The sequence below is a fragment of the Pecten maximus genome, chromosome 2, assembly GCF_902652985.1.
Source record: "Pecten maximus chromosome 2, xPecMax1.1, whole genome shotgun sequence".
Taxonomy (NCBI): Eukaryota; Metazoa; Mollusca; class Bivalvia; order Pectinida; family Pectinidae; genus Pecten; species Pecten maximus.
In genome coordinates this window covers 40,376,940-40,404,262 of record NC_047016.1, presented here as the reverse complement: position 1 = coordinate 40,404,262, position 27,323 = coordinate 40,376,940, and the positions used below count along the sequence as shown (strand labels likewise).

The following is a 27,323-nucleotide window of genomic DNA, read 5'->3' as shown; positions in this document are numbered from 1 at the left end:
TTTTTGTTGTTGTCAAGGTCACTGTTGCTAGTTTTAGCGGGGGCCGGTACGGGACATGCATTGCTTTAGTAATACCAGCATGCTTGTTTCAATAATGAATGACATAAAAAGTCCAATAGTCAGGAAAACGCAAAAAAAGAATCATCAATCAAGATTGTCCTGAAAAACCGAGATGTAAACTGGAGGATAACTTAGCGACCTTTAAAAAAAAATTGCTACATTTCTGATAGTGTCGGACAGTAAAATTACCAATTTGTTCGTGTTTCGATAGGTAGATATGAAGACATTGATCACATGAATGACACTTTGAATTACTTAAGTATATGACGTTAGTGAGATATAAGGAGTTTCAACAATATGTGAAAGATTGTTATAGCATTAAACTTTAAAATCACATTTTGTATTATTCTGGTCCACATAAATATATAGTGTATTTTCATATGTTTCTGGCCATATGGTATGGTATTTAATACATCTGAAACACACTTATCGGCCCTTCGAATGGTGAAATATATACGTTAATGTTATATGTTTTATATTAACCTCCTCTGCACACTCATATAAGATCGTTTAAAACAACCAATCAATAACCGGGAAATCTATCGATAAAAGTCAACCGATAAAACCTCCCTCAAAAAATGAAACTAGTGTAAAACTCAGATACATTGTTACCAAAAGTCAACTTATGGAATTTGATATAAACTGATCAAACAATGTAAACATCCAATAAATGAAATTCAACCAATTAGCTCCTTAGAACAATGAAATTCAACGAATAATAAATGAGAGCCAACTAGTGAAAACATGTGAAAATCAAGTGATGTTATTAACAAAAACTCATATATTATACATAAGAAAACAACATGATTATTTTTATATCAAATTATTGATAAAACAATTTATTCAATAATCAAGCATACATAAATCAACAAAAACTCGAAGAGAAAATATCAAAATGAAAAACAGTACATAAAAGCTGCATTTAGTCAACGTCAAATTCAACCTTTAAAAATGCTAGTTGTTCTAGGTATCATCTGTAGACATCTCCGCGAGTAACGAAAAGTTTATAAGGGTGTTGAACTGTCTTCACAGCACCTAAAATAAAATTAAGGATAGTATTAGCTTAAACGAAGAAGAAATAAGAATGTATAAGAACTGCCGTACTATGAGTTTATGTTACTCTATTGTTAGTTAAAAACCACAAAGCGTCTATGTATAAAAAATAAATAAATAAATAAAGTAAATTTGACAGATTGAATACAAATGGATACGATATAAAAAATATACTTACCTAGCACAAATAACTACATTAGAATTACGCCACTGACGGTTGGGCAAAATCGTCTGCTGAAAACGAAATATATCATATTGTTATATGTTAATTCGTTATACGTTTCTGATAGAAGTAGAAGTAAAGAAGTGGCAAAACTGGGGATTTAAGTTTACTTCGTAATAAGCTGAAATTCATGTAAAGTTTATTCATCTTTGGAAACTTATACTGTATCATGAATGATTTAATTTTTGGTCATTATCGAAAAGAAGTTTTGATCGGGAATGCATAGATATTTAGAATACCATTTGGGAAATGAGATGTACTGAGAGTTACAACAGCTGTCATTATCGTACCGATTTACAAAATACATCAGCAGAATACATGTACCCTTAAGTATGTCACGTGATGGAGTATTTAATTTAACGTCTTGTATTTAATTTCATTTCTGGTAGTTCAACATAGACAGAATATAAACCCGCCTACATGTCTCTAAGAGTTGAGGCCCTTCCACTAAAGCACCATGCATGCAATTGGAATCATTAGCAATGATCAAGAAGCGAGGTAACACTCAGTGATCGTATACGTTTTGGCCTTTTTTCTGATGGGGAATTTACGCATTTTGATTTGTGGAGATTTCTGTAGAGAGGAATATCATTTTAGAAATAGCGTTAATATTAATCACAATAGATAACTCAACAGTTTATATCGCTCTACTACTCGGGTTATATGCTGCTATACTTAGTTTGAACAATTCATGTTGTAAGATTTGTGGTTAATAACATGAAATTATCCGTTAAAAGAAGTGACAAAAGTCACACACGAATAGCGCTTTTGTTTATGAATTTAGTACTAGATGCAGTATTTGTTGAGTAATGATTACAAAATACTGCATCGTACAGCTATTTCGTCTTCCTTTGGCACATAACATATTCAGTCGGAAGAAAATCCAGAAGAAAATAAAAATATGAGTTATGCCTAAACAAATGCCTATAAAAAAGGTCAATACCTACAAATAAAAATAGATTTCCCACTTATTAGGGGTTGACTACCTGATGTTTTTAACAATGTATACATGGGAACGGCAACCTTCGGGAATAACGGAGAATAATTCAAACTTGCTTCTAACAAGAATTTTCGTTGGTTTAAAATTCATCAGTCCATAATATCCTAATTACATCGCTGTTTGTAACGTCGCCTTTGATTGGATGATGCAGCGGCGTAATAATTTCTAAGGAAAATAGTCCATAAGTAAAAGTAGATGGATACCGGGATTGTGTACAGCAGATTTAATTATAATGATGCATAAGTAATTATAGTAATAATAATATACTTATTTCGTGTTATTTACCCATAATACAAAAATGTAATCTACATAAACCATGAAACATAACTCAAAACATTAAAAAAATGTCTTTGTGAGCATATGATTACTTATAAAATAATGTTGTTGTTTTTTTTTTTTTAATTTTGTGAGCATAGTTACGGTTTCTTCCATGTTTGTCTCTCGTGCGCCACCATGCATTCCAAAATCTAACCTGGTAGACCTTGGAGTATAGCATCTGCAGGACTGGGGATCTCTGTTAGCTGAATAATAGCATCTGCTGGATTAGGAATGTCTGTCCTGAATGAGGGATTCCCGAGTAGACTAGGGCCTGACGGGAAACTTAGTCCTGGGAAAGGGTCGACCACCTCAGCAACTAAAAGTAAACATGGAGAAGAAGTGTTGGTTGTCAATGACAAAATATATGGTGCTATTGTCTCGATCTAGTATTAAGTGCTATACATGGAATGAGGTTAACTAAAAAAGTACTTAAAACAAGATATAAACTCTTGATTCAAGAATGGCAGATTATTCCTTATCAGAAGTATATAGTCCATGGACTACTACTATTATATCAAGATTAAAATATCTATTTGTAATACTCCACAGTGTAATGTATTTTAATACATTAACAATAACTGACCTTTCACTTGAGGTCAATATTTTGTCTATCAAGTCGATATAGTATCAGGCTGATCGAAATCGTACGTTCTTAATTTTCTTTGTACAAATTTACCAGCAATTTGAATTGCATTGTATGAATATATAATATCATAACTGAACAATCAGACATACTTCTTTTACAAAACATATGCACTTATTATCAGAGTGCTAAAAATTAAACATTTCAACAAAATATGCCTTAATTAGAATATCACAAGTCATCCTCTTAGACAAATAATAATATACATCATATTTGGTGTATATATTTGCAATAAAATCACAATGTTGTATTACGGGTTCAAGAAGTAGGAAAACATTTTTTGAATGTGATAATCTGTTTCATAAGCATTCGAAACATTATGTGTATCATATGGAAATGTTTTCCTGATTCATTGATTGTGCTACTACTTTCCATGTTCTGCATGAAAAAATTACAAACAACAATTTTTCGACATCCAAGAAGTGTGTTATTGGTTTGGTCTATTCTTGATTGTTTATTTTGGGAACTTCATTTCGTAATTCAATTTTGTATTATTATTATTATTTAAAAAAAAAAAAAATTCCCGATGACTTTAATAAGACGAGGTAGATATGAGAAGTAATATGTTTAAACGCGAGGTGTCTTAAGTGTAGGTGGAAAACGGAGTACCCGCAGAAACCCCATGTGGTCGGGCAGTTGACCCCATACCCTTTCACAACCGATGGGGGAACTGAACCCCGACCGTCTTGGTGAAAGGAAAGGGTGCTGCCACTGTGCCCCGACCACCCATGTTTGTAAGTAATGTTTAATAGACATATCAATACTGACGTTATATTAAGGTCTCAAATAGGGCAAACGCAATACAAGAGAACATGCTTATGCAACAAACATCCAATTTATGGCATGTTTATATAACAAACATCCCATGTACGGCATGTTTATATAGCAAACATCCAATGTACGACAAATTTACATGACAAATATCCAATTTATGGCATATTTATGTAACAAACATCCAATGTACGACATGTTTATATAACAAACATGTTTATGTAACAAAAACTCAATGAACGGCATGTTTATATAACAAACATGTTTATGTAACAAAAACTCAATGAACGAAATGTTTATATAACAAAAAATAAATGCACGACATGTTTATATAACAACAATCCACCATAAGACATGTTTATATAACAAAAATTAAATGAACGACCATTCCTTTCACTACAATAAGCTGGTTTTCGTGCAGTAAACATGATCACCGGCGTAGCCCCACGTCTCATGCTATCACTTATTATGTCGAGACATTTACGTAATACATGCCGAAAACATATAAGCGTAAATTTCACGAACACCAGCGAACGTTAGCACGAATACTGAATGTATCCCATTTCACCAGTAAAATGTATGAATGTTCAATTTGATAAAAGAAACTGATCTCTTTTGCAATAAAGACATAATTAACTTATGATAACTTATTATAAGAATCATTTAACGGCGAAACAAAGAAGGCATGAGTTGCCTCGATATAGATTTTTATAGTTTCATTTTAATATGTGCAAATTTACATGATGATATCCAAAAAATGGTTGAAGAACAGTAAGTATTTAAAATGTCGCGCGTGACTGTGTTCGTATTTAAGACGTCCTTATACCACTCTACAACTTTAACTTTATTATAAAGTAATGCTTCATTATTATCAACATTATTTTTTTTAATACATGTATTTTCATTTTCCGTAAAAGTGGGACCTTGTTTTCCTGTCCAAGATAATGTTTTGTCTATTAACATAAAATTCTCTATGTAACCATACAAACGAGATAACATTTCACGCGTAATACAACAATACAATCGGATTACTCAGAATCTATCTATTTAAAAGTATTGTGCTTTTAATGATAATCACTGGTAGTTTAAATATCTGTATTCTGTCATGAAGATTTTTATTTTTTTTTGCATATTGTGTAATTACTACTTTATACAGTTTTGATTTGTTTGTTTATTTGTTTCTTTGTTAGTCTTTTGGAAATACACAGTACAAACCGACAATAATCGACGCGTCAATTTCAGAGGAGCATTTTCATTCATGTTAAGCTTTAAGTTTGATAGTAAATTTTCCAAAATCATAATTCTTAACTATAATAATCATCGAACCGATATACACATGAACGACAGAAGATAATTATAGTGCATTACTGGTAAACATAAACATGTTCTAGAAACAATGACAGTGTTAAAACAACAAACATACTAGCACAATATATCATAATATTGTTTGTGGACGTCAGACAAGTAATATATCTATGTGACGTACCACGACAGTCAGACACGCATGCCGCGGGCAAACATTGTTATTACATGCAATATTAGATAACGTTTTATATTGATACATGTAGTCCGCCATTGATATGTGACGTCATCATTACAAGCGTACAAGGTGATCAATCACACAAACAACAACAACACAGTATAGGCGTGGTTGTTACTCACGGACCGGGCTTCTTAACAAGGTTTTGTAAAGCCTTGATCATGGCATTTAAGTTTGCATTGTTAGCATTTGTAAGGTCAAGGACAGCCATCATCATTCTCTCGCCTCCTTTTCTTTTCTTTCCACCTGTTCCATGTTTTTTTATATTTACATAAAAATATTGCAAATATAATGACCTTAGGTGTAATTTTACCTTTGATTAATTCATAAAAGATATTGCATCAAGACATTTTCAAAATTAAAGCTCATTTTATGTTTGATAGTTTCCCTTTGACATATCATATACAATGAAATATATTTACATACGTAAACTTATACAATTTGAGAATGTGTACATGTGAAAAATGAGAACATAAACAAAGATACAAAAAAATGATGTATTTTATAATTTGTGAAGAGTGAATGGCCAGTTACGCTAAGACAACATATTCTAAAGCTTGATTTAAATTTAATAAAGACTTCATCATTATATACATTGATTTAAATGCCAAATATCTGCGAAACGTTATTACATTAAGTGAACAAATGGAATTAGTGTTGATGCATAATCTTATTAAATAATCTAAATACATATTTAAAAAAAATAAAAATACGTAATATACGTATATTAGAATATATATCTTCTGCATCCCCATGACAAGGAAGTTTTGCTAATTAGTACTTATAGCATATATTCACACATGTCCTTTAACAGTAATAAGCAAAAACAGTCTGATGCGATTTTTTAAAATAAATACAGTATTATGTCGCGTCAAAATATGCAAAACCACATTTTACTTTATTGTGTTATTTTACCCTTGTTTTTTTTTTTTACATTTTCTAAACTGTTTGGTAGCAATTAACTTCTGACAAACATGTTACGTATTTTTAATGTTTTGATAATATTTTACCCACATTTTAGCAACTATGAGTTCAAATACAGTTCCGTTAACACGCATTACCTTGTTTACTTGTTTTTGTTTGTTTTTCCATTAATAAACATATTTGCTATTTTGCACTTTGAAAGGATTCGGTGTCAATTGCTTCCTAATACTTCGTGTGAACAAATGTTTGATGCTTTTAAAGACAATTTGGTACTTTCTTATGTCAATAACAAAGGTTACAAAAATCTAGCTTACTATTGGTTTTGCTGACGGCAGGCTGTGAGGGGATTTGTGGGACAGAAGACATAGTAGAATCTTGGGTAGGAGCGCCCTCTACTGGCACTCCAAGCACACCAGTGGTGCCTGGCGGGGGAACATCCAGTGGTATGGGGTCCTGTGGAGCAATGGCGACACTGGGCACAGGCTCAGATGGGACACCACCTGCAAAACAAACACATCATAATGGAATTGAAGTATTTAATAAAATACACACAACAGGAAAATGAAGTCGAAAAGACAATTTATGAAAACAAAATAAAAAAATAAAAACAATCGAACTTTCCCTTCCACTGGTTGATTATCAGTAGAACTCCGGTAAACTAGACAAAATGTTTACCTTGAGTTAATTAAATATCATTAAGCAACCATCCCAGTAATAGCGTATTATCACCTGAATAAGGCTATGTTATAATATTACCTGTGACAGCCGGTATAAACCCAATGCTTCCAGTATCACTGAAGACGCTTCCTGTATCAAATGAAAGGCATTAAAATGTTTTTAAAAAAAAGAGAATTCGAAGGCAGTTGTGTCGTAATTTATCACATTTTATACAGTAGTTGTGACCCCTGTGGAAATGGCTAAATGTATATATCTTTTTAAATCGATGAAATGTCTGCACACATTTTCATTCCGATTACCAATAATTGTTGAAACACGTTTTGCATCAAGATGTGATTTCATATATAACGCCATTTACAATATTGAACGGAAAATTCTTGGGCTTATTTCGTATACAAGTCACAACAATAGAACATATGTTAACGTCACATTGTACAAAATATTTCGATTGCACCAAAGAGAAGCTCCATATAAAACATTAATTGAAGACGAGGAAAAACAAATTGAAAGAAAATAGGCAAAAATTATACTTGAGCCTGGTGAAGGTCGAATTAACGGTTGCTCAATGCCGAGCTGTTCGGAGGTAGGTACTTCTTGGAACGGCATCACGGGTGGAGGGGAAGGGGGAGGGAGTGGACCAGGGAAGGGGCCTGGAAGGAAATGTGTATACAAACTAGCATTAAGCTACCACCTTATCATATATTATAACTTTAAGCTAACTGTAATGGTCATGTTTTGTCAGTTTATATATATCGAGGCAAAGAATTTTGGTATTCAATGGTGTTGCCGAAAGGAAAACAAATACCAAATGAGAATATGTTGTTTTTGTCGTACACATTTTGTCGTAAACATTTTGTTATCGCAAAAAATACAACCTGATTCGATGTAGAAGTACCACTAGCGTCACTGTGACGCATGACGTAATACAACCACGTAAATCGCAAATGAATTAACATCAATTTTCGTAATTTGAAGGGAAATAATCAAGTTTTTTTTTTCTTTTTCTATTTATCTATTTATTTATTTATTTTTTTATTTCATTCATTTATTTTTATATCTATATTTTGTTTATTTCTTTTGTTTCATTTCAGCTTTTTTTATTTTTTTTTTTACTTCGTTATATATTTTGCTGCAATCATGACAAAGGAATGTGGTAAAAGCGGTAGGGTTTCTAGTTGAACAAGCTACGTATTACTTAAATGATAAAAATATAGTCATTAACAAGTTATCATGATTCATATTCAGATCTTGTTCTGTTTGAATCAATTCTGACGGCATACTATGGCGGGCCCTTTTAACAGAACTACGTATGGCACAGGCTTTTTATTTACGCCGAATGGACGAAATTTTGAATTTTGGGGATTTTCTGTATCATTAATATTTCACATTCTAATGCGTACTCTGTTTGTTATGCCATAAAGTTGAAATTGACATAAATGGATAAACAGTATGGCTGATAAGCTTTCACATATATTTATGCTGAGAACTAAAGAACGTATACTTTAACATAATATTACATAAAACACAAATAAATGTTTAATAGCATCATAGAAATTGAAACCCGGTCATAAGACGCTCATTAGGTTTTGAAATTAAAGGAAATTCCTGTGAGAGCAACCAAACCAATAAACAGTTCATGAAACATACACATGATAATTATGTACGATATAGTTGCACATAACACCAGATCACTAAGTCAAAGGGCGACAATCTCCAAACCGTAAAGTCCAGAGGCTTAATAAGATTCAACCAAACAAATTGACTAGATATATAAAACATTTAATTCAGCAAACCTCGGAATGGATAAAATGATTCTTTGTAGTTAAAACAATTATATAGAAACACTACAACAAGTCCATGTTGGCGCTTTTCAACCAGTGTAATCAACATACCCTTGACATTCTTTACACTAAAGACGTATGAGTTGGAGACATTTGCTAGTGTCATAATAGCTTTATGAAGATCCTTTTCAAGGATGAGAAAGAATCCAATTGATAATCAATTGATTCAGTATGTTATTGTCATGTTCTGCCTATACAGCAGATTCAGACAAATACGACTTAGTTATTAACATACAGAAACATATCTTGTTAAAATATCTTATTAACAGTCACGCCAGTCTCGAAACTCGTGACGCTTGTTCACTTAAATTTTCCGATTGGATGTTTTATTGTAGTTATATCTTCAATTTAAGATTTTTTGTATAAGAACTTGATTTATTTTATCTTACGCTCCATAGTTTCTAAAATAAAACACCTAATTTTCAAATATTTGAATTTAATTATGTTAATAAATGTTGATGAAGCTAGGAGGGCGGATATAAATAACATAGAAATATGTAAAAGTTACCCCTTACATACAAATTTGTTCATTGAGGGATAAGATATATCATGTTAAAGCAGTAGTTTAGGAAGTTTCCAAGGTATATAGATAAAACGCAGTTACATGTTGTTTACCATTTATTATCGGCATGCTTCACAAAACATACACACAAATTGTCACCCGCTATGCATTCCAATATCCAACAATTTCATAATCCGCTAGAATGTCATTTGAACGAGTACTATAACCAGTGCTAAATAATTTCAACAGCCAGCCTGCCTCGTATAACATTTATGATATTATTTTGAAGCAATGTGTATTTATATGTTACTACACGATAAGAAATTCCAAGCTTTTCTAGACTGCGACAAGATGCATCGGTACATATCTCGCATCAAAACTCTCTGAAGATTATTTTGAAGAATATACCCGCTGACAACTTAGCTTAAAACGTAAAGCACTGCATGCGATATGTGATACTGCAGCGAAAAACACATTCATTGCGTAGGACAAAGCATGTGTGTCCCTCATATGCCATGAACAGATTTCCTTAACGTGCACAGCAGTGTGTTATATCTGGTCTGCTCCAGTACAAAAGACAACAAAATAGTGTTTGGAATATTTTATGCAAATTTTGATACAATGTTGTACAAGCATGTGAATTCCGGGCAAATACATCGGTGTTTTGCAAAACGTGCCTCCTTGCGACGTATATATGTTTATTTGTAGTGCATAGACAGGGCAGTGCGTCACACACAGATATTTTCTATTTACCAGCGGTGTTAAAAGGAAACGGATCCACTGGAGATTCATTTACAATGTCTGTCTTAGAATTAGACGGATTTGGAATGTCACCGCCTATAGGCAGAGAGTCTGAACTGGGGAACGGCGCAGCCGAGTCTAGACTTGGAAACGGTGCTGAATTGTCTAGACTTGGAAAACCACCAAGGTCCAATGGAGGAAATCCAGGAGGGGTTCCTCCTACGCCAAGTATCGCATCAGGTTCAGATGGCAAATTTGGTGAGAAGTCAGAAGAGGAAGGAGGTGGTGGTGTTATGTTTGACACTGGCTCAGCAGCACCAACACCTGAGAGAAAAGGGTTAGAACATGCAAAGTTACAGAGAAAAGAACAAAGGTTTAGTAAAGAGTAAGTAATAAAGAAAACAGGTCAAAATTGCAATAGATGATGCTGATTTTAACATTAACAATAAAGTAACGGTATCCGCATGTGATAAATTATATAAACCAGATTTGGCAATGAATATGAATGATAGCAATATCTTTCACTTAAATAATACGAAAATATCAATTTTGGCTTAATAATTAAAAATGCATAATTTATTATATTTTTGTAACAATAACAGCTGTGATATACATGTATATAATAGTCTATCTTCATAGCTAATTGACTACATAACTAACTAATTAACTAGCAGTAAGGTATTGTAAACACATGCTTTCTTAATAATCAATACATTTTATAAAACACTGAACAAGAATTACTGAAAAGATACCGAAATACCAAATCACAGAAAAACTAAAATAACTATTAAGTGGAAACGTGGAGCACCAAAGACAGGAAATTTAGAAAACATGCACCATAGAAGTCATAGTTCAATTGAAAGGAAGAGTAAGGACTTATCAAAGAAAACAACAAACAACATGTACAGTAAATAAAACACATATTTTTTTGTGGAAATTCCACTACAGGTTTTCTGACACGTTTCATCATATTATTGTCAAATTTCAAAGTTTACCTCAACACAACAAACGCGTGTGAAATTTTAAGCTTATGCAGAAGATTTGATTAAATCGTTATCGCACTGTGTTAATATGTCAACTTTAGCACAATCATGATACAAATATTTTGAAATACACAAGACTGGGTAATGCACCGACTACGGAGCTTTTATAGTATTTCAAGCAATTTGATTTTTAATGGGTTTTTTTTCTGATTATGCTCAGATAACGGTCTATCCTGTGTTTTCGTAAAAAGCCACTTTTCACCAATTGCCTCATATGACATACACAACGGGTATCCCGTATATTACAAAACTACTACAGTATCCCAAGTAAACAAACAAATTACACATGGCTGTCAGTATATCAATAAAGGGTACATTGTCGCTAACATAAGATTGAATTCACTACTACCAATTTCATCTGATTATAAGTGATGTGAAGAAAAAAAAGCACACAAGGCAAGAAGAACTATGTACATTCCCAAAGCTACACAATGCCTAAACATTTGACAGTCAGTATTGCTACAACAAACCTAATGTTAAATGTACTACATATAACTTATAGTAGCAATTAACACTATCATTAACTGCTGGACCACCATATACTAACTATTTACTATTGGAAAGGTTATGCGTTAATTAGCTACTACTTTATCTTACCAGGTGGACCGTCAAAAAATCGACCTCTCATGCCTGGAAATAAACCTGGTGAAGACCACACATGGGGTAGCCATATCAATTTTATTCAATTAAGAAGTCCTCTAATGTAAATAATACTTTATCATGATAATACTCGAATAGGTCACAGTTTATCCGCAGCGGAATATCGCAGGCACTAGGTACATAATCTCTTTTCGAAACAAATAGGGATATTCAATGAATGCAATTTCGATTTAGCTTGTCCAAAAACATATACTGCATAGCATGAAACATTCATATTGTATACATATTCTTATTCAATAGGACCTCAATAAGTATTTCAATAGTTTAAATTCAGTAAATATACGATACTGTATAGCGATTGTAAGTCACATTTACCAACATAGTACATCACTAAATTTTGCAATAACAGGTTCCAACAGATATTTGTGTATATAAAAAATGAAAGTATAGCAATAGATTTTTTTTACAAACGTGTATCTTTATGTTGAGTATATGATTTGAAGTTCCCGGTATTTTGGAACATAATTTCATTGGTCAAGTTTACGTCACGTGATAACTGACCTCTGTTTATTATGAAAACCCTATAAGGGGCATGTGATTTATCAAGCCATGCGTCTTTGGTTTCGTTGACCAAAACAAAAGACTCGAATAATTTTGCTTTCTCAACGACAAAAGTAGTTTAACCTTCTCGTCCCACCATTAATCAAGATTTGTGTTAGATGTATATATCCAAGAGATTAGACACATTTCGCTAATACATTGTTGTGTCATTTACTCCGAGTAAGCAAAACTTGCTGCCATATAAGGAGGTGTGAGGTTTATCTGCAGAAGTGTATTGTAAAACAAACCGAGGTAAAGTCAGCATTTTGTAAAGGTTCCAATTTTTCTTAGAATTGTTTTTTTCTAATAATGGCTGATAAATTTCTTCTTAGTATACAGGTCCATGTGTGTAATAACCACATATTTGTGAAAACAAATTAAGTCTTACCTGGTGGCGGGGACCCTGCGTCGGCAACGGCAAAACCTTGGAGATAAAAGCATCAATTATATTTCAATTTCGAATTCATATCAATAAGCATTTTGTTTTAATGAGTAGAAATACATCCACAATGGTTACAGGGTATAAAGTAATGTGTACTATTTCATTTTCGAGAAAACGTTCAGTTATGTGATACAGGAAAATTATCCATCAGCAATGACAGAAGAAAAAATAATATAAAATATGAGTATTTATTTCCTGTCTACAAGTTAATCCACAACCGACATCCCTTACTGATAAATTAGAAAACATACAGTATTATAATAAGCTATTTACTATCAATTCATTTCAGACCATTTGCGTATCATTTCACTAAAACAAATACATCAACGAATCTTGATCAAATTCATTATAATCATTTGAAAAAGGCAAAAACACATTCAATATCGTAGGCAATAGAAAAATAAATGGTCTCTTGGTTTTGGCGCAAGCGCGAAAGCTCCCATTCATTTATCTGAAAACAGCAGTTCTTAAGCCAAAGTGAGTGTGGATTGTATAAAAAAAACATGCATGATGTTTTCAATTCACAAATATGCGAGTTTTAATTTTTGTATCTTAATGAAATCGGCAATTCTTACGCATGTTTATGTACCATGTGAATGTTAAGACGCTGTTACATGGTATAGAAATTCTCAGAAAATACAGCATTAAGCATTGATATTTGCTGCAGAGCTGTAGCATTTTTGTATGCGTTCCTCAGCCATGATTCTGTGAAAGACGAATGGTACATACCAATTCTTCCTTGTAAGGAAATAGGGATTCCAGTACCTCAAATTATAAGTTTAGTTCAACGAAAACTTAGTATTCAAGAAGACGTAATATTAGAAATGGTGACGTGTTAATATTAAAAAAGATTAGTATTTTAAATTATTATACCATAATTAATGACCATTTCAACAATAGTTCAATGGTGTGCTGTTTTTTTTTAAGTTAGATGTATTCTTTGATATCAGTAAATGATATACGAGCTCTAACGAGGATCAGACGTACACAGATAATGATTGATTCACAAATACAATGTAAGTACGGTACTTATTTTGGAGTGGAAATAATAGTCAAATATACTATTAGCACTAGTAGGGAATTTCGTGTGTTCCATATTTATGTGTAAGGGAATCTCAATATCAACACTTATGTTAGTCACCAAATTATGTGCAAAGGGGACATCCCATTATTAGTGGTTTTTTTCTATAAGTATTGTCTTTCCCAATATGTAACATATTCACGAAATTACATACCATTCGAAGGGGGTAGTCCGGGAAGATCCAAACCTAGAAATCAATATGAAATACTGTAATAATGTTTCCGACCAGAGTCTATCATTAGATTATCATCATTATAGATAAGATGATTGGTCAAAACGGAGCATATGAAATGAAGAGGAATTGCTAGAATACATTTCTCTTAAACACAATTCACTCATCCTTAAACCAAATGAAAGCATTTTGTCACGGCTACTAAATAGCTACTGTAACACTTTTAGCGCGCCCTGATTATATGCACATGCTTTAAATACATCTTTTTAGTTTGGCTTCAATTGTGATCATTACTGAATTATCTTCGAACACGCATCTAAACACACATAATTATTATGTTTATGTTCTTATAAATGATACATGATATCCATTTAAAGTTGAAAATTGATTAGAAAAATCAGATACCTGGGAAAGTTGGCACTTGAACTGGTGAGGAATCTATAGACGAAGAGAAATAAAATATGATTAAAATATTTGCTAGTGTTATATGAAAGTGCAATTTATCATGAGTGATTATAGTATACATGATCACGAGTAAGTAAAACATTGAAGAAAAGTATAAGCTGACGTAACATGATATATCTAGATGTAAAGGTATTAGCACTAACCACATATTTTATTAAACGGAGATATTCTACTTAGTTGCGATGAACATAAATGAACGCAAAAGATAAATACATAAATCAGCGCACTTGAGATATACAAATGAACTAGAAAAAATATACATCACAGGACCAGATATATACAAATTAACGAACTAGAAAAATATAAATTAGCACAGTAGAAAAATACGAATGAACGAAGTAGATATACATATAAACGCAATAAAACAGCGCACTAGAAAAAATATAAATCAGCGCAATAGATATATAGAATTAATTATAAAAATATATCAATCATAGGACAAGATATAAACAAATGAACAAACTAGAAAACTATATATTAGCGCAGAAGAACAATGTTATTAGCGCTCCAGAGATATACAAATCAGCACACTAGAACAATGTAAATCTGCGCACTAGAGATATATGAATGAACGTACTAGATATGTATACCTTAGCGCAGTAGAGATATGCATATGAACGCAATAAAATATGAATTAGCGCACTAGAAAAAATATAAATAAGCGCACTAGAAATATGAAATTGCACGCACTAGATAAACGTAGATGAGCGCATCAGCTAGGTAGGATCAGGTAGGCATCACAGATGTTAGTAAGGAACTTACAGATACAATGAATACGTGTTTCGAGTACAACCAATGAAGAGCAGTATATCAATCCAAATAAATCAGCTATGTTATCGAGCAAATATCACTTCATTTTGTATTTACAACAGCTACTTTAGTCAAAAACGAACAAACATCATGTTACGCATCAACCACGTTAGTCGTGAATTATGCAAACAGAGGAAAGCGATATTTCAATTCCTGAAGCCATCTGTTGATACATTCATAACTGAAATGAAATGATCTTGGAAAGAAATAAGCATGGCCGATCAGCACCTCTTTAAAAAGTTGAAAGCAAATGTTAAAACATAGTTGCGTTAGTTAGGAAACGAAACTCGTCAACTACCTTGTTTAAACATAAGTAAAAATAGTTGTATTTAGAGTTTTATCAATACATTGCGAATTAAACGGTTAAATTATGCGTGTTATCGTAGCAAATATTTTAACATCAACAATGTTCACGCAAACAAAGTGATAGTCATACCTGTTCCAGGTAAGTTGGACATATTTTCGGATTTATTTTCCGGTTTCCCATCTGTTTTGTAAAAATTGATGGATATTACTAAACCGTGTATGGAAAAAGAATGCTGATCTAGATAATTAACCTGTAAATGCAATGGACATTTCAATTAAAATATTAGTAAATGTGTCTGTACTAATATGACGATAAAATATCATTAAGTATATAATTACAATAATCAACATGTGGTAACAGAAGTGTTTTTTGTTGATTTAACTAAAATCTAATGCTTGTATACTACAAAAAAACAACAACAAATAAAAGTGGCAATATGCCAAGATTAAAAAAAAAGAGAAAACGATGAACTAATTATCAAAATTACATGGCAAAGCAGGTGAACTCGACTCACTGAATGGGTTTGAGGGAATTGAAGACTCCGGGAGTTCGAGAGGGCGTGAAAGATCAAGTGGTCCTGGAAATCCAATGGGGTTCGGAAGGGGACCTGGTATTTCGACAGGATTTGATGTCTCGATTGGTCCCGGCAGGGCCAAGGGACCTGGTAAATTAGCAGCCCCTGGTAACTCGAGGGGTCCAGGCAACTCAAGGGGTCCAGGCATCTCAAGGGGTCCAGGCATCTCAAGGGGTCCAGGTAATTCAAGTGGTCCGGGTAATTCAAGGGGTCCAGGTAATGCAAGGGGTCCGGGTAATTCAAGGGGTCCGGGTAATTCAAGGGGTCCAGGTAATGCAAGGGGTCCGGGTAATCCAAGACGACCCGGCATGGCCGGGCCAGCAGGGGCAGGAGGAGCAGAGGTAGCTGAAGCTGGGCATGTAAATAATGACAATGAATGATAACAAAGGTACATTATTAATATTTGTTTATGTACATGTATTACGTGATTATACATACATATATTTTAACTATGTTTTCTTCTTGTCCTAATATTATACTAAGAAGAGATAATAATATTCTTAAGAAACTTGATCCGATTTTTTTCTTTTTGATCGAAATGCTGAATATGATAAGCACAAAATACGTAGAAAATACGTTGAAACTGGAAAATAAATATATAATTGTATACAGAACTACCGGTGGTTTCTTCAATAGTAGAAAGGATATCCATTGTATACAATATATAATGGAAAATGTATTAATTCCATTTCTGGATAAGAAATTTAACAAAGACTCAAAGCATACACTATATAGTATCGGACAGTGTATGTATCTCTAATGAACTTTTGTTTGTCATTTAGGTGTTACATCGTAATCTAGAATAGTGTCTTACATAGGACATACCTGTCCCAATGACAAAAGTAGATCTGACGTACCATATGGATGTGGAGCACGTATTTCAAAAGTAATTACCTGTTATTGGGGGTAGCATACCGGGGAATGGCTGTATTCCTACTAAAGTAAAGAAAAAGTTAGTCGAGGGCATGTACTAGCGATGGAAATATATAATTATGTTATGTCGAAATAAAATCATTACATTTTTAAAGACCATGTATCAAGTACTTTGTCTGACTCAAATAAAGACATAGAAAAAATTGTTTAACTGATTACCGCAGGTACTGACCAGGGAATGACGGTACGGGTCTGTTTAGGCCTCCGGAACCAGGCGCAGATGGTGTAGCAAAAGATGCTGGGTAAATGTAAATCGTCATTTAGAACTTGTTCAAAGGGCTGATCGATAGTTATACATTAACACTTTAGGGAGGAAAAGAAACGTTACTAACCAAGTCGTTCGTAATGAATTAATTTATGATTTCTGAAGAATTTTTAGTAACTGACAGGGAAAGCGAACCTAATTATACCGTGCAAGAAGCAATGCAACCTCCTCGAAATGATCGAAATTTGATCTCAAAATCGATGTTATTATGTCTAAATCAACAAAAATAATATATTTGTGTGGAGTCAGGTATTTAAGAAACAGTCTATTGTCAAGAATACTAATACGAAAATTTGTTGTTTTAAAAGCTATCGTATGAACTTTTTTATCAATTAGCTCAAAGTCTTTAAAATAGCTCAGCAGTTAATGATGAAAAGATCAATTTTCAGTTATTCGATATAATGCGGCTCGCCAAAAACAATTGTTTTACGTTTGAATTTTGAGAAATAAAGTAACTTCAAATGTAATCATAATTGTATAAAATGATACAGTACTGTAAACGTGGTTATTTTCATGGGGGGTTACTCTCGCGATTTCGATATGTCAACTATACGCATTGGGGTAATTTTCGCGATCGATCCACCCATTTTTTATTCGGGATTACGCAAACTGATTTCCAAATAATAGGCGTGGGGGAAAATTTTCGCGATCGAAAGGACTCCGTGTAATAAGTGTAAATTTTCCCTCGCGTAAATAACGACGTTTACAGTATTCTGTTGTAGATTCATTTTATGATTTTCTTCAGTTTGGTTTTCAACGCAAGCAAAAAAAGCAAACAACAGGATAGGACTAAAGCTAAAGTCAATACACCTATCAACAGATATAGCGAATACTCACGTGCTGGTAGGGACGCAGATGAAGGCTGCTGGGGGCTTCCAGGTAGATCTAAAATATAACAAAAAGAAGTTAAATGTTAAACATACTTAGCGTGTAAAGAACAAACCGGACATTATATATAGAAATGCGCCATACAGCTGTTTCTTCCTGCTCCGGGGGAGGGGAAAAGGATAGAGAGGGAAAACAAATAGGCCTCAAACAAATATATAAAATGAGGTAATTAACCATATAATATTATCAAACTTTTAAATCTTACACATAAAAAAGAATACATGAAATGCTCATATTTGAATGAATACAATATTTTAACAATGTCTGGTAATGCTTTACCAAACGGCTAACCAAAAATGAAAGAAAACTTACCTGGTATCGGCATGTTGTCTGGTAAATTTGGTATACCAGGAGTAGGGAGTTGGGCACCCCTAGCTGAAAACAAAACATCCTGTTAATTAAGGACAATCAGCTATACAGAAATAGATAAGACATTACATAAACATTTCGTCAATAAATGATGTATATAACTTTCATGAATGAATGTTGTCTCTTATATGAAATATATCAAGTCACACACCTCCCTGTTGTGGTAATCCCGTCGGTAATTGCATTCCTCGCATCCTTCCGGGCATTCCTTGAAATCCATTTGGCATACCTCTCGGCATCCCTGTCATTCCACTAGGCATATTTTGCATGCCCGGCATACCTGCTGACATACCCGGCATATTTCCAGGCATACCTCCTGGCATTCTTGGCATTCCTTGCATTCCTCCCGACATTCTGCCTCTGAAGTTGTTACCTGGGAACATGCCAGGCATGGGGAATTGTCTGGGCATTCCAGGATTCATGCCATTCGGCATACCGTTTTGTGACATTGCTGGGTTTGTCGTCATTTGGTTTGTTGCTTGCCTTCTTGGTTGCATCGGTGTTTGTGGCGCTGCATTGTTTGCAGCCATGTTTCCACCCTGATTAGGTAAACCAGACATAGCAGGGGATCCGAACTCTACGACACGAAAAAGATTACCAAGTAAATCGCAATGCAACATTAAAATTCCCAATCATGACTAGCAAACATTATTAAATTATGTTCAAAGATAGACAAAACTAAAATGATCAGAGGAATCTACTGTCTACTCACGTTGTCCGTTAGCGAAAGGTTGTTGAACTCCTGGCCTCATTTGGGGAATATTGGTTTGTCCTGATTTGTCAGAAATAACAAGAGCACAATATTTCACACACGGATAACTGACTCTTTTTAAAGTTAATGTTTTTGTTGTTTAAGACGAAAAAGTATTTTTGATATGGAAAATGATTCACAAGAACTTTAACAATATGAAGGATAAAATAGCATCCATGTGTCCTCATAATGAAAAACAATTCATGAAAACATACAGGGTGAAATATCCATGCCATGTCTCCGAGTTTAAAACAAATCGTGCAGTAAAAATCCATGATAAAATTTCATTGAAAGAAACAAAACCATTTAAAGTAAATCATGCAGGTTTTGAAGAAAAACTTACCATTCTGTGGCATGCCCATATTTTGCATGTTCATGTTGGGCATACCCATATTTGGTACGCCTGCGTTAGGCATTCCCATATTTGGCATGCCCATGTTCGGCATTCCCATATTCGGCATTCCCATATTTGGCATCCCCATATTTGGCATTCCCATATTTGGCATGCCCATCGGAAACATACCCATATTTGGCATACCCATAGGTGGCATTCCATTTTGTTGCATTCCTTTGAAATAGTCGAGGATCAGGATAGAAAAGAATGTAAGAAACGCATGCAGTTTTTACATAGACTTTTTCAGAAAGTGAAATTGCAAAATAGTTGAAATAGAAGGGAAAAGCGTGCATTCGCTTAGAAATCTTAATAGGAAAAGGATTCATGAAATGCATTTCCCTATACCAGTGACCATTCCGATCTACACAAAGTACTGGAGAGATTCAAGCATAGATCAGTTGTGAAAAGTTCGTTAGTAAAAGGAACATTTAAACCTAAAATATCTATTTAGTATTCTGGTATTGCAAAGGAAGAAAACAACATGCTCTCATTCAGGTACCATATCCGTTTTACAAGTAAACAAAAATACCAAATACCCTGCATTGTTTGCTGTTGGGTAGGAAGCTGCTGAGGCTGATTTTGAGTCATTGGTGTATTTGCTGTCTGGCCTGAAAATGATGTATTGATAATAATGACACGTTCATTCATGCTTCAAAAATATCTTGAACAATGACAATTTAAAAATCAATTGTGTTAACATTCAATAGTGGAAACAAGTCAAATTAAAACATCTCGGTCTAAATAGCCTATATTTCAAATTGGAATGTGCATAAATTCAATATTCACTAGAAGCAAATATGATCCAGATATCCCTATATACGGTATCACGAGAATCTACGAGATTATCAATCCCACACGCTTCAATTCAGGCGGACATGAATTTTAGATTATAAATTGTATTAGATGTATTGAATTAAATATATTCAGTTTAAAAGATATTAAACGATCCCAATTCTTTACCTGCAGTTTGCTGTTGGCCATTTTGTTGTGCCGGCTGTTGCTGTCCTGTTTTAGAGAAAACATCAGTTGAAAATAGATGGCACTGTAAGGTAATCTCATATTGCTTTTTAGATTTTAAATCAATAAGTCATCTTTTAAATTTCCTCAATTGAACTTAATTTAGTATTGTTGATATAAGTCATTTTTAAGTTGAAGTTATTTTCTATTTCTGATTGCATTCTTTAATTTCTTTTTTTTTTCTTATTTCTTATAGGTTTCGCTTTATGTTTATTTCAAAACTACAAGTTATAGAAATATATGCTTGATCGTAATCACCTGTCATATCTGGCATGACCGGTGGAGCACCCGGAAACATTGGGCCTCCCATTGGACCTGATACAGGAGTAAACATATATATAAAGGCTTCTGTTGGTTGTATGACATATACTGTAAAACTATTAAGCGGTTACCTTATTTTAAGACGATAGGCTTTCCGCTGAATTAGGATCGCGCTTATTATAGATTTGTTTTACTGCTTTCTTCAACAATATTATTATTTGTTAGCCCATTAAAAGTTGCGCTAAATGAAGTGCTTTACGAGTTCGTATATATAGTCAATGTTAAACTGCCATATAAAATGACCTCGCAGTTTTTTTCTTTGTGAATATACAGGTGTAATTGAACTATAACTTGTAACATCAGTGTTGTAAGTCATATATGACATTTAGTTACCTTGCATGCCACCCCTGAACATTGGGGGAATCATCTCTTGTGGTATTCTACCTGTAACATGTCACAAAGCAATAATAAGCCATTGTTATCGATACTGTTGTTTACAACAAGATACGTTATGCACATTTACCTAGTTTCAATTTTAAAGTATGGTCTAGGATATTAACGTGAAAAACATATGTACAGTTTTAAGGGAAATTACTTAAGTTAAATAAATGAAATAAAGAACTAAAAATACCTTACATTATCTTATAGTGTCTTAGTCCGACAGGGGTGTTTTAGCTCCCAGACTAACACACAGGAGAACACAGCTAAGCGAAGTCTAGGTATAAAATCAATTTAACATGGTTACATCTATATACAGTAAATAAACTTGAGGTATATTAAAATTTGTTACATCAAATATATATATACGATATACAATGTAAATTAATTCGTTATTGGTAAAGAGTATCAGTACTTTTTTTTTTTTTTTTTTTAAATATTTACCTTGTCCAAATAATCCTCGCACTTGAGGTGGCATTTGTAGGCCCTGGTTGCCTAGAACAACAGAAGAGTAGATAAGCACAAATATCCTCTATCATTCATGGAAACTCTTTATAAAATATTAATGGATGTTACGCTTCCTCAGTGTCGCAACAAAAATCACAGAACATTAAACTATTGACTCTTTTTATTGAAAAATTACAGTCATTCCAACCTTGTGTTAATAAATGATAAAGATCCCACAAAAAGAAAAACAATTGTTTTCAAAGTAAAATTTATTATCACATATAAATAGAGAGATAAAGAATATGCTAAAGTATTAAGTATAGATATATACATAAATAAACGCATATAGGTATACAAATTAACATCTTAATGTTTTAACTCCATATAAAACGATCAAATAATTATAAAATAGTTATTTACTTTGAAATTTTTCATGCTGCTAATTATTAAACGAATTTCCGAATGCATTTTTAAAATATATAAATAGAATCAAAACAAACAAAGCCAACCTGGCCAATGTTCTTGTACTAGCATGATATAATACATTTTTCATATTTTCTTTAAACAAAGAAATCGAGAAACCTAGATCCATAATAATTCTATAAAATGTATGTACCTGGTATCGGCCTCTGCTGCTGAGGTTGCTGAGGTTGTTGTGGTTGCTGTGGTTGCTCTTGTGGTTGCTGCAGGGATGGTCTCGCTTTAAACAAAATTTCAAAATTCAGATTGCTTATTTACGACAAGAATCTCGAGTGATTGTTGATTGAATAGTAAATTTATGCTTAAACAATGTTGGAGTGTTACATTTTAAATCAAACGTTTTTGGTCCAGCGATTTAGTTTCTAAATAAAAAGGTAAATATGTGATTCGATTTTCAGTGCATAGCTTATATGTAAAGTTAGCCTGTTAAACTGGTTATTTCATCTAAAATAAAACAATATCAAATAATTTCTACTTTGTTATACAATGAAGTATACCTAAACTGCAGATAATTATGTAATGCAATGTGTTATGCCACACGTAAAGCTATCATTGCGATGCATTTTTCAAAATATATCAAAGAGTGGTAAAGGGAGATAACTCTTGATATCAGTAAGGTACAATGTAGCTTAAAATAAAACATTTTAAAAGAATGCAGTGCTGGTACCAAATACATGTATATGATACGAGTTAGAGAGATCACAGAGTGATGGCGGGCATAAACATTTTGTTACATGATCAGATAACAATTTAGGAGGTAAATCTCCAGAACAGTAAGTGGCACGATATAGGAAAAACACGGGGAAAAGGTTTAGTTTACCTGCAGGCCCGGCGGCAGATGAGAGCGTTGGAGACCCATTGATAGCTGGAGCTAATGGAGAAGAATGAAAATTGACGTTGATAAAATCATCAGATATTGCCATAGTATTTATAGAATTACAAAGTCAAAATGACCAGAAAGAAGCCGATGAAAAACGTTCATGAATTTAATTAACATACCAGCCAGAAGGAAAGAAAGAATTTAGCAAAGGGTACGCGTATGCCACAGAATAAATATAAATTGCATCATACAACTATTTCGTTTTCATTTGTATTGTTAGTGATGGTTTGGTCAAAAGTCACGATTCAAAATGGGAAAACACGGGAGAAATGGATAAAAACGAAATATTGGACAGGTGCTTAACCTCGTTTGAGCAATGATTTGAACCCTAGAAGCATATTGCTATATATATTGCTATATATATAATTTTGTGTGAGTTTGACTAATCAATTTGGAGGGAAGTTCATAACACTTACCGATCGGTTGAGTTGGTTGTGATGGCATGACTGAAATATTGCAAAATGTCATTATGATTGTGTTATTCTGTTGCAATCTATTTGTAGTAATGTTTAACAATTAGAGAGAAAACTTTTAATTAAATAAACATGTAACAGTATTACCAGCTATCCTTTGTCTTTATCTTGCACCCTCCATTTCGTACAAAAACATGCGTTGCAATCGAACGCAAACGTTTCCAGGAAATGATTAATATGAATAAATCATTATATAATATAACATATTAAAAGAATACTTTTAGAACAAAACAAATATCACTACAGCGTCGATACTTCAGAAAATGTGCATGATGAAGTGAGCCAATAGCAGATTTGAAGCAGAAAATGAGATTTGAATATATGAATATACGATCGATCACGTGAAACGTGCAACCTTCTCGTCCCCAGCTAAAATCCTGATCGTGAATTGCTCACCTTAACTGTTAACAAGTTATAACGAAAGGCCAGTGACAGTTCGTTTTCTGTCATTGCAGCAGACCCATCATTTCATTTTCATTATATTGTCAATATGCAACATACACAGTCTCTGGTCAAATATTTTAGTTCATCAAGTTAAGCTGACAATGCATACAAAGCTGCCTTGTTAGTTTTTTTTTATCTATTTTCTATCATGAGGTCCTGCACAGCAAATAGGTTCAATAGTTTGAACGTTACAGTGTCGGTATCTACATATTATAGGTCTCGTTGTGGAGGTTTGTAGCGAGGATGACTCATCTCCTAGTAAGATAATACTTTATAAAGGGACAGTGGATATGTTTATCAATATATCTAAAACGGATCAATCTACAATCAACACATTTTATCAGTGTTTACCATTTACCATCAATCCCAAATTTCAACAACTTGGGTCTTTTAGATTTAAAGCAATTGTGTTAACAATATAGCACCTCTACCCATAGTATGAGTATCTTACTACCAGATATCTAAAAATGACAATCAGGGTATTCTATTCCATTTTATGTACCTTTAAAAGAACAGAACTTGAATTTTTTAAATCGTCAAAACTTAACTAGAACAAACGAGTTCAGATATACATCACAGAATACTGACATAATAACGAAACCTGTACTTTCTCGCAAAACTGATGAAATTAGGGCAAAATATTAACCAAAAATAAATATTTAAATGAAGATCCTTGAAAAGTACAGGAGAATTAGACCAGATGTTCAGAAAGAGTAAGCGTTTTTCGTTTATATGATGACACCAACGATAAATCCGGTCAACTCCGAGTTGTCACATGCTCGAAATGAGAACCAGCCTGGTGACAATGGAACCACTTTGCGTATCAACAAGCATCGGAAATGTGTGACGTCACATCGCGCAAAGATATAGAAGATTTCCAAACGAGATCAGGATGTGGACAATCAAACATTTCCATGATCTTCATTAGTCTGCATCTCTCGAAACCTTGTGTTAATATTTTATCATGAAAAGTTAACATATGTCACGGAATCGTAGTAATGGGAACAAGAATAAATACAGGACAGAGTTTGTCAAATTGTTAACAGTTAGATGTTAAAATGAATGAGGCGGTGATGAGTTATAATGAGTATTACTAATTAGTTCCTTTGTGTAATAAACCGAAGTGTTTATGCTTGTTAAGTAAATGATTTCACTACAGATATTTTGTATCAATGAATGTAACAACAAAAGGTCGATATATCACGTCAAGTTCCGTGTATGTTTATATCAGTTAAAGCAGGTGTATTTTTTCAACTCTCAAATTGAAACATTATGATACATCCACTGCCGTTTTGGTCTATTTATAAGCGTTGTTGTAAACATTTAATCATTTTCTATATGTGACAGTTTGTATTTAATCATTAAACCTCATATCGTTAAAAAAACAAGTGAGAAAAAATGTCACGTCATCGCAAATATTTATATATGTATATTCAAAATATATAGCTTGTAGACAAAATGATGTTTTCAGGTATTAGTTTCGTATATGTAATATGCTGATATTGACCGCATTTAACTTCTTGGAGTAATGTCATACATATTGACGTCAGAGCATTGGACACAGTCTATTAATTCATTCTTCCGAATATACAGTTACTACACACCCTTCTTTGAGCAGTTTGTGTTTCTCAGGAAGATGAGACAACGAACCATCCTTGTAAATTAAAACTAAATTAGATTAGCTTATGTAAGTGAAGAACAAACTGCATCCCTCACCAAACTCCGTGTCAGCATGACATAGTGTAAGAAGTTAGGGATTACTGTTAGCTGTCAAAAACGAGTTCCAAAAAGCAGAAGCACCACCATTCTCACCTGATACAACCTCAATTATCTCGTATAAAGATTCAAATGCTAACAAAGAGAAAGTTTTAATAGTAATATATCAAAATATTAATTTCATAATAGAAATGTATTCTCTTTTGAAGTATGTTTACCGATCTGACTTTTTTATTTAATATTTTTTAGATTAGATAATGATACAAGTTAATGTGATGTAAGTATACCAATTGCGGCATTATAATGACAATTTCATTTCATTATATAATAACTACTTGTCCAGTGGTGAGATAATCAGAAATCGAGAGGTTTGATAGGAAAGAGCATAGAATGGCATTAACAATATCTAACACGACTGTTCATTTACTTTTATATATATGATAATTGTATATATTACAGTGCATTATTTCCCTGGTTCCATATAGCGACGTGTCACGGAAGACACCTTTTTGATTTCCGAGACTAAAATCTGACCTCCGGTCAAACGTGGCGCAGTGACGACACTGTTTCCACAATGACAAGGTTCAATGCATAATTATTGTACGGTTGCATTATCGTTTTAGTTGATCAACAATATTCGCCAAAATAACTTATATTAAAAGATAAGAATAATGTATATACCTTAGAAATAGTCTAGGTGTATCCGACTTAATTTATTTACCATACACTATGCTTTTGTACTGCACAAATAGAACACATAATTTAAGGTATATGTTTGCAGATCAACAATTTTATATTGGTATTTCATTTGATAAAGCAAGTAAATATCCAATTTCGGCAGGAAATCTAGACGGATCTGCAAAATATTTAGACATTCAAGTTCTTTTTCATGCAGAATAGAGAATGTGTGTTTATTATTAATATAATAATAAGTATATTCCTATTGTTGATATACCTGATGAAAGGTATATTCATATTGTTGATATACCTGATAAAAGGTATATTCCTATTGTTGATATACCTGATGAAAGGTATATTCATATTGTTGAATATCCATCAATATGAATACTTGTTTTTTTTTCTATTAAAGATTATTACAAACCCTCCAATATGTTATGATTACATTTATTGTAACCATTTCAAAAAATGGAATAACCAAATATGCAGCCGTTGAGGGTC

At 33.1% G+C, this 27,323-nt stretch overlaps 1 protein-coding gene across 8 annotated transcripts in view; it reads right to left on the bottom strand.

The window, feature by feature from the left end:
* Window positions 1-867: 867 nt before the first annotated feature.
* The window catches only part of LOC117322068 (collagen alpha-5(IV) chain-like), a 39,689-nt gene continuing 13,233 nt past the window's right edge, over window positions 868-27,323 (bottom strand). The window contains exons 5-31 of one of the 8 annotated variants that reach the window (XM_033876800.1): window positions 23,928-23,957; window positions 23,452-23,502; window positions 22,768-22,851; window positions 22,149-22,199; window positions 21,660-21,710; window positions 21,264-21,320; window positions 20,949-20,993; window positions 20,525-20,596; window positions 19,938-20,162; window positions 19,556-19,615; window positions 18,995-19,420; window positions 18,787-18,849; window positions 18,424-18,471; window positions 17,494-17,559; window positions 17,283-17,321; window positions 16,329-16,739; window positions 15,944-15,994; window positions 14,638-14,670; window positions 14,215-14,247; window positions 13,709-13,744; window positions 12,926-12,961; window positions 7,741-7,860; window positions 7,289-7,339; window positions 6,847-7,032; window positions 2,809-2,970; window positions 1,292-1,347; window positions 868-1,095 (exon numbers count right to left, since the gene is read on the bottom strand). In XM_033876800.1, the coding sequence (XP_033732691.1) occupies window positions 1,316-1,347; window positions 2,809-2,970; window positions 6,847-7,032; window positions 7,289-7,339; window positions 7,741-7,860; window positions 12,926-12,961; window positions 13,709-13,744; window positions 14,215-14,247; window positions 14,638-14,670; window positions 15,944-15,994; window positions 16,329-16,739; window positions 17,283-17,321; window positions 17,494-17,559; window positions 18,424-18,471; window positions 18,787-18,849; window positions 18,995-19,420; window positions 19,556-19,615; window positions 19,938-20,162; window positions 20,525-20,596; window positions 20,949-20,993; window positions 21,264-21,320; window positions 21,660-21,710; window positions 22,149-22,199; window positions 22,768-22,851; window positions 23,452-23,502; window positions 23,928-23,957 (2,519 nt within the window). In that variant the 3' untranslated portion in view covers window positions 868-1,095; window positions 1,292-1,315. Of the gene's footprint in view, window positions 1,096-1,291; window positions 1,348-2,808; window positions 2,971-6,846; window positions 7,033-7,288; window positions 7,340-7,740; window positions 7,861-10,139; window positions 10,619-11,934; window positions 11,980-12,925; window positions 12,962-13,708; window positions 13,745-14,214; window positions 14,248-14,637; window positions 14,671-15,943; window positions 15,995-16,328; window positions 16,740-17,282; window positions 17,325-17,493; window positions 17,560-18,423; window positions 18,472-18,786; window positions 18,850-18,994; window positions 19,421-19,555; window positions 19,616-19,937; window positions 20,163-20,524; window positions 20,597-20,948; window positions 20,994-21,263; window positions 21,321-21,659; window positions 21,711-22,148; window positions 22,200-22,767; window positions 22,852-23,451; window positions 23,503-23,927; window positions 23,958-27,323 lie in introns of those variants that run through there. The other 7 variants (XM_033876801.1, XM_033876803.1, XM_033876802.1 and 4 more) reach the window with 7 other exon arrangements.